Source organism: Cyrtonyx montezumae, unplaced genomic scaffold, assembly GCF_038088225.1.
Source record: "Cyrtonyx montezumae isolate F1298 unplaced genomic scaffold, pur_monq_1.0 scaffold_2, whole genome shotgun sequence".
NCBI classification, from domain to species: Eukaryota; Metazoa; Chordata; class Aves; order Galliformes; family Odontophoridae; genus Cyrtonyx; species Cyrtonyx montezumae.
Genome location: NW_027071936.1, coordinates 24,704,158 through 24,717,776, shown reverse-complemented (window position 1 = coordinate 24,717,776; position 13,619 = coordinate 24,704,158). Strand labels below are relative to the sequence as shown.

At 41.0% G+C, this 13,619-nt stretch overlaps 1 protein-coding gene across 2 annotated transcripts in view; it reads left to right on the top strand.

Moving 5' to 3' along the window:
- PTPN13 (protein tyrosine phosphatase non-receptor type 13) overlaps positions 1-12,380 on the top strand; it is a 95,489-nt gene extending 83,109 nt beyond the window's left edge. The window contains exons 34-48 of one of the 2 annotated variants that reach the window (XM_065736649.1): positions 272-443; positions 537-747; positions 1,459-1,529; positions 3,046-3,107; positions 3,805-3,961; positions 4,297-4,473; positions 5,101-5,183; positions 6,308-6,363; positions 7,067-7,170; positions 7,725-7,873; positions 8,891-8,981; positions 9,645-9,982; positions 10,514-10,729; positions 11,353-11,415; positions 12,268-12,380. In XM_065736649.1, the coding sequence (XP_065592721.1) occupies positions 272-443; positions 537-747; positions 1,459-1,529; positions 3,046-3,107; positions 3,805-3,961; positions 4,297-4,473; positions 5,101-5,183; positions 6,308-6,363; positions 7,067-7,170; positions 7,725-7,873; positions 8,891-8,981; positions 9,645-9,982; positions 10,514-10,729; positions 11,353-11,415; positions 12,268-12,351 (2,034 nt within the window). In that variant the 3' untranslated portion in view covers positions 12,352-12,380. Of the gene's footprint in view, positions 1-271; positions 444-536; positions 748-1,458; positions 1,530-3,045; positions 3,108-3,804; positions 3,962-4,296; positions 4,474-5,100; positions 5,184-6,307; positions 6,364-7,066; positions 7,251-7,724; positions 7,874-8,890; positions 8,982-9,644; positions 9,983-10,513; positions 10,730-11,352; positions 11,416-12,267 lie in introns of those variants that run through there. The other variant, XM_065736648.1, reaches the window with a different exon arrangement.
- Positions 12,381-13,619: the final 1,239 nt, after the last annotated feature.

Sequence of the window (13,619 nt, the reverse complement as noted above, 5' to 3'; positions counted from 1 at the left end):
AAAGGTGTGCATGGTTTTTCGCAGTTAGACAAAGGGATTACAAGTAGGATAACACTAAGAAGGTTGCTGAAAGGAGTTACAGCACATCCTATTTAAAACATCCTATTTAAAGAGAGAAGTATTGATTTAATAAGATACTCGAATGCATGGAGAAGAAATTGATCAAATACACTGATGGTTCCCACCTTGTTAGGAAATAAACATAGATTAGCTGTGAAAGAGTTTCATTTGGAACCCGACTAGGAGATACTTGTTGCCTTTGTCTTCACAGGTGAATGACATTGATGTCACCAATATGAGTCATACAGATGCAGTCAGCTTTCTCCGTGCTGCCTCTAAGACTGTCAGGTTGGTTCTAGGACGAGTGTTGGAGTTACCCAAGATGCCAGTATTGCCTCACTTGCTGCCTGATGTTACACTAACGTGCCATAAGGAGGAGCTAGGTAACAGAAAATTAAAGCGCTTTTTCACTCTAATGTGATTTTTTTTTTCTCTCTTAACTTACATAGAATTTTTTTTGTCTTTTTCCTGCACAGGTCTGCTGTTAGCAGGAGGTCATGACAGCATTTACCAGGTTGTGTATATCAGTGACATTCTCCCCAAGTCAGCTGCTGCCAGAGAGGAGAGTCTCCGTGTACTTGATATTATCCATTACATTAATGGGGTCAGCACACAAGGAATGACTCTGAAAGAAGCCAAAAGGACATTGGAAACATCCCTTCCTTGGGTGGTGCTCAAAGTGACCAGGTGTGTTCTGGGAGCATTTGGTTCCCTGTACTTACTGTTTGTATGTGGATAAAACTTGTTCCTGCTATGCAGCCATTCACCCAGCTGGTTCCTCTGTTACTGAGGATTGGTGCCACAGAAAGGGAACATATTCTCTCAGATTTGCATTAAATTATATTGTTCTGTGCTTAAATAGTTCCATCGGTTGGATGTTCTGGCACAGCTCTGAATGTCAAAACTCTCTGGCACAGATCCCAGAAACCAATGTAATTTCTCTAATCCCTGCTTCTATTTGCATGGAAATACTGCAGTCTGACAAACTCTCCAGACTGCTCTTAAGTTTTAAATTTTGGTTGGAATGGGAAGTCTGGCAACATTCCCCACCATTTTGAAACCTTCCAGTCATGCTGATGTTCTTTGCTCCCTCACTGCCTTTCCTTCCCCTTGGAGCCAAACGAGATCAAATCCTTCTGTCAGAACCTGGAATGATACTGCACACAGTCCTCACTGATTCCAGAACTAGGAAACAACCTAAGTACCCCTACTACTTCATGTTTGTCATTAAGTGTTTTTAACATTCCAGAATTGTTGAAATGGAAAGCACAATGAGCAATTTTGTTGATTGCTGAGTATTAAGATAGATGTATATGTACAATAACCAGGGCTTTCTGTTGGTTGGTTGATCAATTTCTTTTTCATAATAAAAATTTCTGTACACGTTTCTTTTCATAGAGACGGTCATCCAGTGCTTCCAAAATCCAAGAGCCCAGACAGCTCAGATTCATGGTCAAAGAAAGCTAATGGTAAGATTTCTGTGGTCACTCACTGCATGTGAAATGCACATCAGTAAAAATGAAGGGAGCAGTATGGGTCTTGCATGCTCTCTGGAGTGCAGTTGCTGCACTACAACTCTGCGTGCTGAGATAGCTCCAGCAGTCGTTTATTCAGTTTCTCTGGCAGTTGAGACATTTTCTCTCATAACAACCCTAAGTCATTCAAGGAGTAAGTATAACTGATACGTTATTATTATTACATATATAGGATTTCTTTTACTTGTGTCCTGTTTGTTCTGACCACAGATAAAAACATCAGTCTGTTACATCTGCAGAGGCTTCGGGTGTGATGTCCATCTTCTCTTTTTCAAGAGCAAAACAGCCCAGATTGGTTTTATTGCATCCCCACAGTTTGTTTCCATCTGTCTGCTTATCTCTTCACATGTGGTGTCTGCAGCTCCACATGTGGCATGGACTGAGGTTCAGCATTGTCCAGCAGACAGGAGCAATGGCTTTGAGCATTCTGTAGACAGCACTCCTTTTAGCACTGACCCAGTGAGAGCAACTCTCTTTTGCTAAGCACTACTCTGGAGTTAATATGTTTCACCAACTACATTTGCTTCTCTGCTGAGTCACCACATATGCTGCCACTTGTATCTGGAACGTGCTTTTTCAATTGACATTTTGTGCTTTGCATTTGTTTTGATTCGTCAGTCTTGTTTTCCACACTTACTCATTAATTTATCATTCATTTTGAATTTTGAGCTTGCCTCATGGCATTATTTTAACTCTTCCAGTTCATAGTTGCTCATACTTTTCAACTGTACTGAACATTGTTTTCTAAATCTTGGTCAATATATTGGTTAAGAACCAGCCCTGTAATTGGATCTTGGTAGACACTGCCTTAAACACCTTGGTCTTCCTGTGATTTTGTCTAATTGCTTCGTTTCTTACACATGCTTTTACAAGCAAATCCAGAACTGCACTAGAACTAGGTACGTAGCAACGACTTGTTCCACCATGTCTCATTTATTATACCAATAATGTGATGTTTGGGATAGGCAGTGGTCTTTTAGATCATGATACCCCTCTTTTCTTTACCAAGGAGGAGAAGGTACCTTACAGCAAGGACCCAGGTGGTAGATGATGTGTGTTGGTTTGGTTTTGTTGTTGTTATTTCAAGGTTGTAATCTATACAGTTGAAAGGAACGGAGATCACATTCTATTTTCCTAAGGTGCAAGTGTTGCCTTCCTACTGCAGGTTGTTAGGCTGCTTACCAACATTTATCTTTGCTTAAAGCTGATTATTTGTATGGAGCATTCTTCTCTATCATTCCATTGAACTTGAAGTTCACATAAACATAATCAGGTATAGCTCATCAGATGTCATCTTGTCAATGGCCATTAATCGAGCAGGCAGAAATGATACTCATTTCACAACGCATTATGTCCAGTTTCTTTAATAAAAAAGATAATTGATGGAAACTAATGTAATTACAGGGAAAATTATGTTCTTAAGTTGTTGTTTTTTCCCTGTTTTGTTTAGGCTGCTCGCATGGAGATCTCTGTGATAAAACAGAAAAGATAACTGATGCTTATGAGCCCAAAGTAAGTATTCCTCAGTGGAGTACATTTTCATATAGTTTACATAAGTTGTTTTTTGGTTTGTCTTAATAAGTAATTTAATTTAAAAGTGCTTTATACCAAACTATGCAAATGCTATGTTGCCATTGGATGCGAAAAAATTATAATATATAATATAATAATTAGTGAACACGCTTTTTGCATTAATCTATATCTATGGGATTGCTCTATGGAAAGACGAATCACCTTATATGAAGGAGGCCAGGCTGTGATCTGGTCTCTTCCCAGCTTCTACAGATGCTTATTCTTGTTTCTTCCTTTTTACCCCTCTGTTTCTTTTCTGTTGGTTTAGTTTTTTTTGTTTGTTGGTTGTTTTTTCTCCTGAGAAGTGGTGTGATGTGGGATCTGAGGAATTGAAGCCTGTGTGTGTTAAAGAGTATGTAATAATGTGAGATATTATTTTGTGTTTCCTTCTAGTAGTTAGTTCTTCATCGTGTTTTATTTTTCTTAGTTACTATATTTTTTTTCCTTTGTTCATTTCATTTGAAAATTCTAACACAATTAAAAGCTATCAAATGGACAGGTAGAGTTCTACCCACCCCATCACTCAGTTAGTTCGGCTGAGATAGGATATGCCTAGTTTCTTTCTGTTTGTACCTAATGGAGCTTCAAAATTGCCAAACTTTAGGAGTTAAACTGTATTGTTCTTCACTTTTCTTAGGTCAATGGCAACAGCATCATAGGACCTTCTCATGCAAACGTGGAAAATAATATCCATCATACAAAGGGACAAATGAATCTCACAGGATCTGGAGGTGCCCCTTCACTTGGCTTTGCTGCTCAGATATCAGATGTTTCTGAACACAGTGACAAATCAGGTAAGAATGGTTGAGATGAGGGACCATGTTATTCAGAATTTGGTTCTTGGATGAAGGAGAGTCAGGGCAATAGCACATTTTGAACTGACTGAAATGAGTCAAATTAAGGATGGCAGTCAAGTTTAGAAAATCATCTCCAAGCCTTATGGTGTGTTCTTGAGGAATTTGTTAACGTTGGAAGTAGATTTATGAAATCTGAATTTTATGCCAGAGACAATGAGGGAAAGACTTGATAACAAGTAGAAATAACACTTCAGTGTCTGACTCTCTCCCTCTCTGCCCTGCCCCCTCCCCTGTTTAGGGAAAAAATATTATTTTATTCTATTCCTTTTTAGAAACAGAAGTTCCAGATGATGAATATTATGATGAGGATGATCACAATGAAGTAGTCCAGTATCTGTTGGATGTTGTAGATGAGGAAGCCCAGAACCTCTTAAATCGTAACAATGCAACATCAGAGGCCCAGAGCCTTCTGCACGTCAAGAAGGCCACGTCAGGAGATCATCTGCCAGGTACTGAGTCATTGGAAAAGCAGGTCACTTGGAAACCAGGCCACCTGAAAACACGGTGCCTAGTGAGCAGTGGCAAGATGATAGGTAACATGGAATTTTTTTGTGAAGTGTAAGTAGCACGGAGACCTTTTAGAATTATTATTTTGTCAGTTTCTTCATTTGCAAATGAAGAAATATTGAACTTGTCAGATAGGGCAGCAGAGAAGTGATGTAGCAGCCAGATAGGTAAGACTTTTTCTATAAGGATCTCATTAAGACTTAGAGTGAGTGGAAACCTCGTTCAGAACTACTGCAGGTCTAAATATAATGGAGTCACAAACACACTGTTGACAGGTGAATCTGCTCACTTCCCAGCACTGGCCTGTCCCTCTCTTACACTGTGGCACAGCCATTCTGTTAGCTGAGCCAACAACTTCACTTTCACTTGCAGCTGTTATATTTAGAAAAGAGGAAGCTTCAAGTCTGATTCTTCAACATACTGATAACAGAGGGACTTAGAACTTGTTACTTGCTTATTCTGGCACCTGTATTCTGGTGTGACAAGATTCACGTGTTTAAGAAGGTGATTTCTGGGCATCTTTCAGTGTGTTTATGCTCTCTCTCTGCATTCTGATTTTCCTGCTCCAGTGGAGATGAATGGAAAACTGGCAGAAGATAAATCTGAAGACACAGACTGTGATGGATCATCTTTACCTGAAGATTTTTCAGAGGTGAGATGGCAAGAAGCTGGCAGACTTTTCTTTCTCAGATAGTCTCCTTCCATTTATTATTTCCCTTATTTCATGAAGTTTGTAGAAATACCCTTATGTGCACTTTAAATAATAATATTTTTTAAAATGTAATAATATAATACCTTGTTAGTGTTACTTGAGGCATGTCATCTAAAATTTCCTTGATTACTGCACAGAGAAAGGAAGCAGGGATAATGAATATTGTGTAGACTTTCCAAAATGTAAATGTGAGCCTTCTTTCCCCTTACGTTGTGCTAGACTACTCTCGTTGATTTGAATGACTTCTATATATTGCATCCCCAACATTATTACACATCTTTTACACCAGTCATTAGCTTCTCAGGTTTGATTTCAAATTAGCAGAGCTCTTGTCTGTCTAGCATGTCCCTGCAGCTTTCTGTCCAGTGAGGAGAGCAAGGAGGTAAGTCGGCCATCCAGCTCTATCAGTGTTCTCTGGGAGATCCAAAAGTAGAATTCTCTGAATATGACAGTAGAAACTGCTGAGGTGTCACAATAAGCAAAAATCATCTTGGAGACTTTCTCTTAGGGAGATCTGAAATATCCTCTTCACTACTGAGTCTTCATTGTGTTTTGAGGAATACCTATATCAGAATAGCTCTTATTTAGAGGTAAAGAACTATTCTGTGATGGTTGTGGCTAGGCGTGGAATAGAAGTGCTCACAATCATCTTGCCACATAAAAGGTTGTAAAGATTACAAACAAAAAAGTCAACTGTAAAAGGTGTAGGTGGCTATTCTGCTGCCACGGTTCAGAAATAATTTTAAGAAAGCTTTTGGCCTTATAATCACAGAATCACATAATTGTAGAGGTTGGAAGGTACCTCTAAAGATCATCTAGTCCAAACCCCCTGCCAAAGCAGGCTCCATAATAGTATGGTCTTTTCCAAGTGCTCAGTATTCTCCCTCTCTGTTGCTTTGGGTTAGTGAGCTGTCTAGAAGAGTGAATCTGCTAATTTGAAACTTCACATTTGAACTTAGACTCCTTCAGGAATACTGCATGTAGCTGTTCATGTCCTTTAATGTCTACAGTGGGTGAACCTTTATAACAGTGACTTTGATGTTTCATCCTTTTTCTTCCGGTAGCCCATGCACATAAATGGTTGTGAAGATCATGGTGAGGAAGGACCTATGCCAGAAAGGTATCATGCCTTTTCTAGTGTTTCTTGAAAATAAACCTGTGAGATTTGAAGCTCTCAGTACAGATATAATGCATATTGGGTGTGTGTGTATGTATAAATAGATGGATGTGTATCTGTGTAATGTCTTATCAAATTGCTTTCTCTCCTTGTTATTCAAATGTTAAAATTCTTCACCATCCCCTGGCTGCATTTTTATTCCTTTTGATATGTGGTTATAACAGGTAACTAGGACATTTGTCAGGTGGTTTCAAACAACTTCATTTGCACTATACTAATAGTTTGCTGCTTTCAAACAAGGGAATTCAGACAATCTTGTCTTCAATTTGAATCTTCACGAGGTTCCCTAATGTGGCTTCTTCTGATCTTAGAGCACAGTGCCCATGTAGTTCCACTGATCAATCTATATCCATTTGGGCTCTTAAGACTTACTGTTTGTACACAGAAAACATAAGGGTGTGCCCGAACACATTGTTAGCTTTCGCTTTGACCTGCCTTGAATCCTGGAAATTCCCATGTTATTATTTCTGTGCTAAATATTAAAAAAGGAGAAAAAAAAAGTGGGTTTTGAGGTCACTGCTATGGATCTGGTTAGCAAGTACCTGTAGCTGTAATTGATGTGATTTCTGGCCATGCTTCGTTAGGTTGCAGATACACTGATTGTCTCTAGGTGTCGCTTCTTACTTCTGTTCTTTGCCCTCTTTAGATCTCCTCCACAGCCTCCCTCGAGTCAAGCAGATGAGGATGAAATCACGTGGGGAAGTGACGAATTACCAATTGAATCAATCAACCAGGAACGTGAAAATAAAGGCAAGAGCTTCAGCGAACAATTAATTGAAAACTGATGATCACATGAAGTAGCCAATATGCCAGATGGGAATTTTAAAATGTCTTGGATATAGTTTGAGGACCTGATGACAGGCATAGTGGGAAAACTCCTTGACTCACTGGAAAGAATATTTACAGCTTAAAGTACCATGTGTCTGAAAGTCCACTAGGACACGTATTGGCGAAGTTGGGTCTATGATTGGAGTTGACAGCAGCTTTCCTCCACCTACCTGACAAAATCTTTAACAACATGTGATGCCTTTGGCAGATATTAGTCTTTACTTTTTGAGATAGAATTAGAAATGTCAAGTCCTGAAATTGTTATACAGAAGCCCTCTGTCTCCAATGTGTGTATTTACTAAAAGGAGAAAGCGTAAGATATTACGTAAGAGGCAGCCTTGCATGGCAAAAAAGCCATCTAGTACAGTAACAATGGCATGCAACATTGCACTGCATTTTACATATTTCTTTCCTTTAGTTGTTAATTTAGTTCATTATTTATACGGCCATCCAAATCAGCCTCATTCTTCTGCCAGATCCCCCTTTGGTGACAAACGAAGAGATCTCCACGCTCCATGCTGTGAGTGTGCTCCCAGGTGGCAAGTACTGTGGAACAAAGCTGAAGGCAGCCATCAGGGTACTGCGGGGACTGCTGGAACAGGGGGTTCCTTCCAAAGAGATCGAAGTGAGTAACATCAGTCTTGTTAGGGCCTTTTGTCTAAAACTTGGCCTTTTAACAGGACGAAACAGAAATAGAATGCTTGATTCATCACTGCCTTAAATACCACAGCTCTTTAATTTGTAGCTCTTTAAAGGAATGAGAAGAGTTCCTTCAGACATCCCCTCCTTTCCCAGCAGCTGCTGAGAGACGAAATTGGGTTGAGATGCGAGTTCAGTTCAAAAATCTGTTTGTGTCTTATTTGGGGTAAACTACCAAATGAATGTGATGCTAATAGGCATAGGCAAGGGAAAGAAACGCTGCAACAATGAGCTGCAGGATGTGAAAACAGTCCTTTCCAGGTCTTACAGCTTGTCTTGTTCAGTGAACTTGCCTGTGGGAGAAGAAGCCGAAATACATACTGGATATTTGATGGGTTGTTTGTTTCAAGGTGGTGTATTTTGTTAGCTATGTGAAATCAGATTCCTTTCTGTGACTGAATGATTTTGCGCATCCATTAGGATTTTGTTTATTTTAGAGACTGCTCTCAGCACTTGTTGTTGTTCAGAGCATTTTAATGCATGAGTAATTCGTAGAATCATAGACTCCTTTGAGTTGGAAGGGACCTTTAAAGGTCCAACTCCCCTGCAAGGAACAGGGACACCACAGCTCAATTAGACTGCTCAGAGCCTGATCCAGCCTCACCTTGACTGTCTTCAGGGACGGGACATCCACATCTCTGGGCAACCAGTGCCTCACCACCCTCACTGTAAAGAGCTTCTTCCTTATGTCTAACCTACACCTACTTTCTTTAAGCTTGAAGCCTTTCCCCCTTGTTCTATCACAACAGGCCCTACTACAGAGTCTGTCCCCTTCTTTCCTGTAGCTCTCCTTTAGATATTGAAAGGCTGCTATCGGGTGTCACCTCAGAGCCTCCTCTTCTCCAGGCTGAACAGCCCCAGCTCTTTCAGCCTGTCCTTGTAGGAGAGGTGTTCAGTCCCTTGGATTGTTTTCATAGCCCTACAAAAAATTCTTTCCCTACAGAATCTTCAAGAGTTAAAACCACTGGATCAGTGTTTGATTGGACAAGCAAAGGAGAACAGGAAGAAGAACAGATACAAAAACATCCTCCCCTGTGAGTATTAATTGATCTGACACAGTGCAGATATTTTATCTCCATTGGTGTGGAGAATTAATTGGATCTTCTGCTGAATAGGGAAAAGATAAATACATCTGCCGTTTTCTACATGATTAAAGTCAATGTTTATAAAGTGATGTAAGATTAGTGAACAACAAACATGGACAACAGCAAAGGATGGATGTCCACAGATTTTTCAGGTGTTTCAACAGATCTCATTCATAATTAACATTTTTTTTCAGTTGTACTCATGTAAATTTGGAATAACAGACAGGTATACTACTGTCAGGAAATTTCCTGCAGCAAAATGTTGTTTGTTAGCCAGGAGAGGTGTTGAGGAGCAGTGAGAACTGATCCAGGCTATCTCTGAGTGAGAAGCTTTGAGCCTCAGCATCAGGAGCGCTGCAGCTGGAGTCAGGCACCGTGATGTCTGTTGGATAGATTTCCCCCTTGGCCAACTTAATTCAAATAAAAGTACTGATTTGCATCCCAATGCAAGTACTGCATTGGTTTGATGCTTTCTGTTTTTTAATAAAATGTTGAAGCACCTTTTGGAGATAAATACCATGCGAGTTTGTAAGGCTCAGCATCTCTGCTGTGTGAAGCTTTAATCATATTCATGCCTAACATTGAAGTATTTCTGTTGTGCTGGAATTGCAGACGATACCACCAGAGTTCCTCTTGGCAGCGAAGGTGGATACATCAATGCCAGCTTCATTCGCATGCCAGTAGGGAATGAGGAGTTTGTCTACATTGCTTGTCAAGGACCTCTCCCCACTACCGTAGCAGATTTCTGGCAGATGGTTTGGGAGCAAAACTGTACTGTGATTGCCATGATGACTCAGGAGGTTGAAGGGGAGAAGATAAAATGCCAGCGTTACTGGCCGGATGTGCTGCATAAAACCACCATGATAACGGACAGACTGCGGCTGGCTCTTGTAAGGTTTCAGCAGCTGAAGGGCTTCATCATCAGAGTGCTGGAGCTAGAAGATATCCAGGTGAGCGAGTCTGATTTTGGGTGCTTTTTGAGTGCTGGCATTTCTTTCCTCACACCAGTGTCTTGCCCAGTTTTAATCACAGTGTCTGCACTGAGAGGTAACGTAGAGCTTCTCTTTGCCCAGTGACCGTTACTGAGCAACTCTTCAGCCCCACAGTTTGTGCTGCTGCAGAACCTTTACAGGAGAAGGCAGTTGGGCCAGGAGATGATTTTTTGATGCTAATTAGACTTCAGATGTGGCTCCCCAGGTGCCTGTGTCCACAGGAAACAGAAAGATACATAGAGATATAGCATTCATTCCTCATTCAGTCTGGCTGGTTTGTTTCTATGTTTCTGCACAGAAAACCTCATACTATTTAACTGCCTGCTGTTTATTTTCAGTTCCAGTCATCATTTCTTTGGTTTTATCAAATCACAGACCACTTTCATGGAGCGGATCTCTCTCTTCCAAGATTTAAGTTTCAGAACTTCTCTCTTTTCTTTTTTTCCTTCCTATATGTAACGTTTCGTTCCTGCTTCTGTTACACCACAGACAGGTGAGGTACGGCACATTTCCCACCTGAACTTCACTGCCTGGCCTGACCACGACACCCCTTCTCAGCCCGACGACCTGCTGACGTTCATCTCCTACATGCGGCACGTCCACAGATCAGGACCCATCGTTACACACTGCAGTGCGGGCATTGGCCGCTCAGGGACCCTGATTTGCATCGATGTGGTTCTGGGCCTCATCAGCAGAGACCTTGATGTGAGTACCTGAGAGAGTGGGCTCAACCGTGCTCCTGACTTGCAGCATCTGTGCTTAGTGGGTGTGCTACTTCTGTATTTAAAATGAGGGATGAAGGGAAACATCACAAACTCACCCTGTACAAACACCTCAGCCTGAGACAGCAGTGTATCAATTCAGTTTTCCAGCACCACTGGGAATATTCTTTCTAGGGTGATGCTGAGGAAGGTGCTGGCTAGCTTTCTTATGTTGGTGTCCGCATTGGGCCAGACAGCAAATTCTTTCATGAATTTGTAGGGAAGCTGAGCTATGCTTAGCTCAGTAGGGTTTTTGAACACCCCCCTGATTGTCCAGAAGTTTCATAGACCTGGAGAAACGGAAGGCTGGGCCAAAGGACTGAATTTTCTGCATACTCAGCTCCTGGTAGGAGTAATCCAGAGAGCAGAGGAAGAAAAAGGTGATGTAGAAGAGCCATGTCCTTATTGCCCCAAGACAGCTCATGCTGGTAACCTACTAAGGATGTGCAGGATACGCAGAATTGTGAATTGTTTCACTGCTAAATGTTACGTGGATTCCTTGATGTGGTGCTGGGGATATTTTATGTCTTTTTCCAGCATTTAACTTGCTGCTGTTTATTTTGGTAGTTCGACATCTCGGACCTGGTGCGCACGATGCGCCTGCAGCGGCACGGGATGGTACAGACAGAGGTAAGTCTCCACATACAGCTTTCCAGACACTGGGATTCTAACTCTGATGTGCTGGGATTGTCTTCGTGCCCTCTAATGAGAGCCCTGTGTTATGAGAATGAAATTGGATGCGTGTCAGGATGAGTTTTATGGTTTAAGAAATATATGCAGCTTTAAGCATGCTGCGTTCTTTCAGTTTTTGACTAAAAAATAGAGTTGGAATTGGAGTTTGTCTAAATCAGTTGAGTTTTTGGAAAAAGACAAAAATATGTATTATATGCTAAAGAGAGAGTCTCACCTGTGAATCTCTGAAACCACTGGAGACCATCCTGAGCTCTCCTTTTGGACAGAGGTGTTCAGCCAGACATAAACTGAACCTCTAGGAGTAACCTGGATCTGGAGATACTGAACCTACATGAGACCTGCAACCTCTTTTTGAACGTGGAGGACTTCTCTCATTATAGTTCACAAAAAGAAACAGAAAAGAATTCTCACCCCAAATCACACATCAGCTCCTAAAGCTGCATTGCTAACATTTTAAGGTAATCTGCACTGTAATCAGAGTTCTCTATTAGCTCACTTGATGAAAGACCTCGAAAAGTCCCTTGCCACTTCTACTTTTGTAAAGTACGTATCCTGTTTGAAGTGGTTTTGACACAAAAGGAAGATCAGTGCTGTGTGCACCTTTCTGTGGCATGTGAGGGCCTGTACTCATTTGAAGCTGAGGTTGTGTGTTTCTCCATTGCGTTTGTTTTTTGTTGTTGTTGTTGTTATTTTACTGTAGAAATAGTGTTGATATCAAATGCTGTGCAGGTGAGTGTGAGTTGCTCAGGAGCATTTTTCAGATGCACTGTGGTCTTCTTCCCCTTGCAGGATCAGTACATCTTCTGCTATCAAGTTGTCCTGTATGTACTGAACCATCTCCAGCACGAAGAAGAGAGGCAAATAAAATCCTGAACAGGAAGCGCTTTTAAAATGAGGAGATGAGGAGAAAATGAGGAGATGAGGAGACCTGAAGGCTCTCACCTGTTCTTTGTTCTGCCAATGCTATCAAAGTCCTTTTCTTCAGCTGCTGTCAAATGTTTTCTCTGTCTATCTCTGTCTTTGTGTCACTGCAGATAAGGTACATAGTGTGTGGACAAAGGAGAGCTCATACCATACCACTGGTGTCTTCAGCCCATAGACACAGCTGTGAGATATTTGTATAACAGTAAATAATATTTAATAAAGCTGCATTTTTTGCAGCTTCCTTAATACATGATTAAGTACTCAAATAAAAATATTTTAATGAGAAAAAAAAAAAAAAAGCAATGTTAAAATACTCCTGCAGCACTGCAGCTGCTCTGGGGTATTTATTTCTTAGGGAGTGGGATAAGGCAGCCTTTTTGTCCTGGTATACTTTATTACCATGCCATTTTAATGGTCTCTTTTAAAAGCTTGTGTATGGCAACAGAATGTTTTGGCGTTTTAGTACAGTTGGAGCTATTTTGTAGAGGGTATCTTAAATCAGTATTTAAGCTTTAATTGCTGCCTGTTAGCATAAGGATAGTGGTGAATGTTTACTGTAAGTATCACAGTTAACAGTGTTTACTTGATAGAGTTCCATGTATATATTTATATACTTTTACAAAAAGAAAAAAGTTGAATTATCAGATGTCTAACTTTATAACTTATTAGGCATCTCTACTCTGTAAATAAAAGTACACTTAAAATGCACTGGTGGGTGAATCTGGGTGTTTCTGTGTCCTCCTGCTGCATAGGGCTCCAACCTTTGGGCTTGCCTGGGCCACGTGGACTGAAGAGGAATTGCTTTGGGCTGCGTATGTGTAGGTCACTGTGAAAGTAACACCTCCTGTTTATTTCTCATACAAAGAGCACAACAGCACCATTGGATGGAGCAAATTCTCAGCTATGAAACACTTTTTCATCACAAGCACCACTGTTAGCTGTGCGTTTTCACCAGCGATGGATAGGAGCCCATGTGCTGAGCTTGCAGCACTCTGCGGGTTGGATCTGCCTGCTGTATGCCAATGTTTTAGCTTGGCATAGGAACAGACAGAATAATCCTTCCATTAATTATCTTTGCTATAGCACCCACCCTCCATTATAACAGAGTCAATTCTCAGGTAGTACGCGCATGGAAAGAAAAGTATGTTTGTGAGGCCTGCCATCAGCATGGCTCCACGTGGAGACTGGAAAACCAGGGATGGAACTGAGAGCCCTCT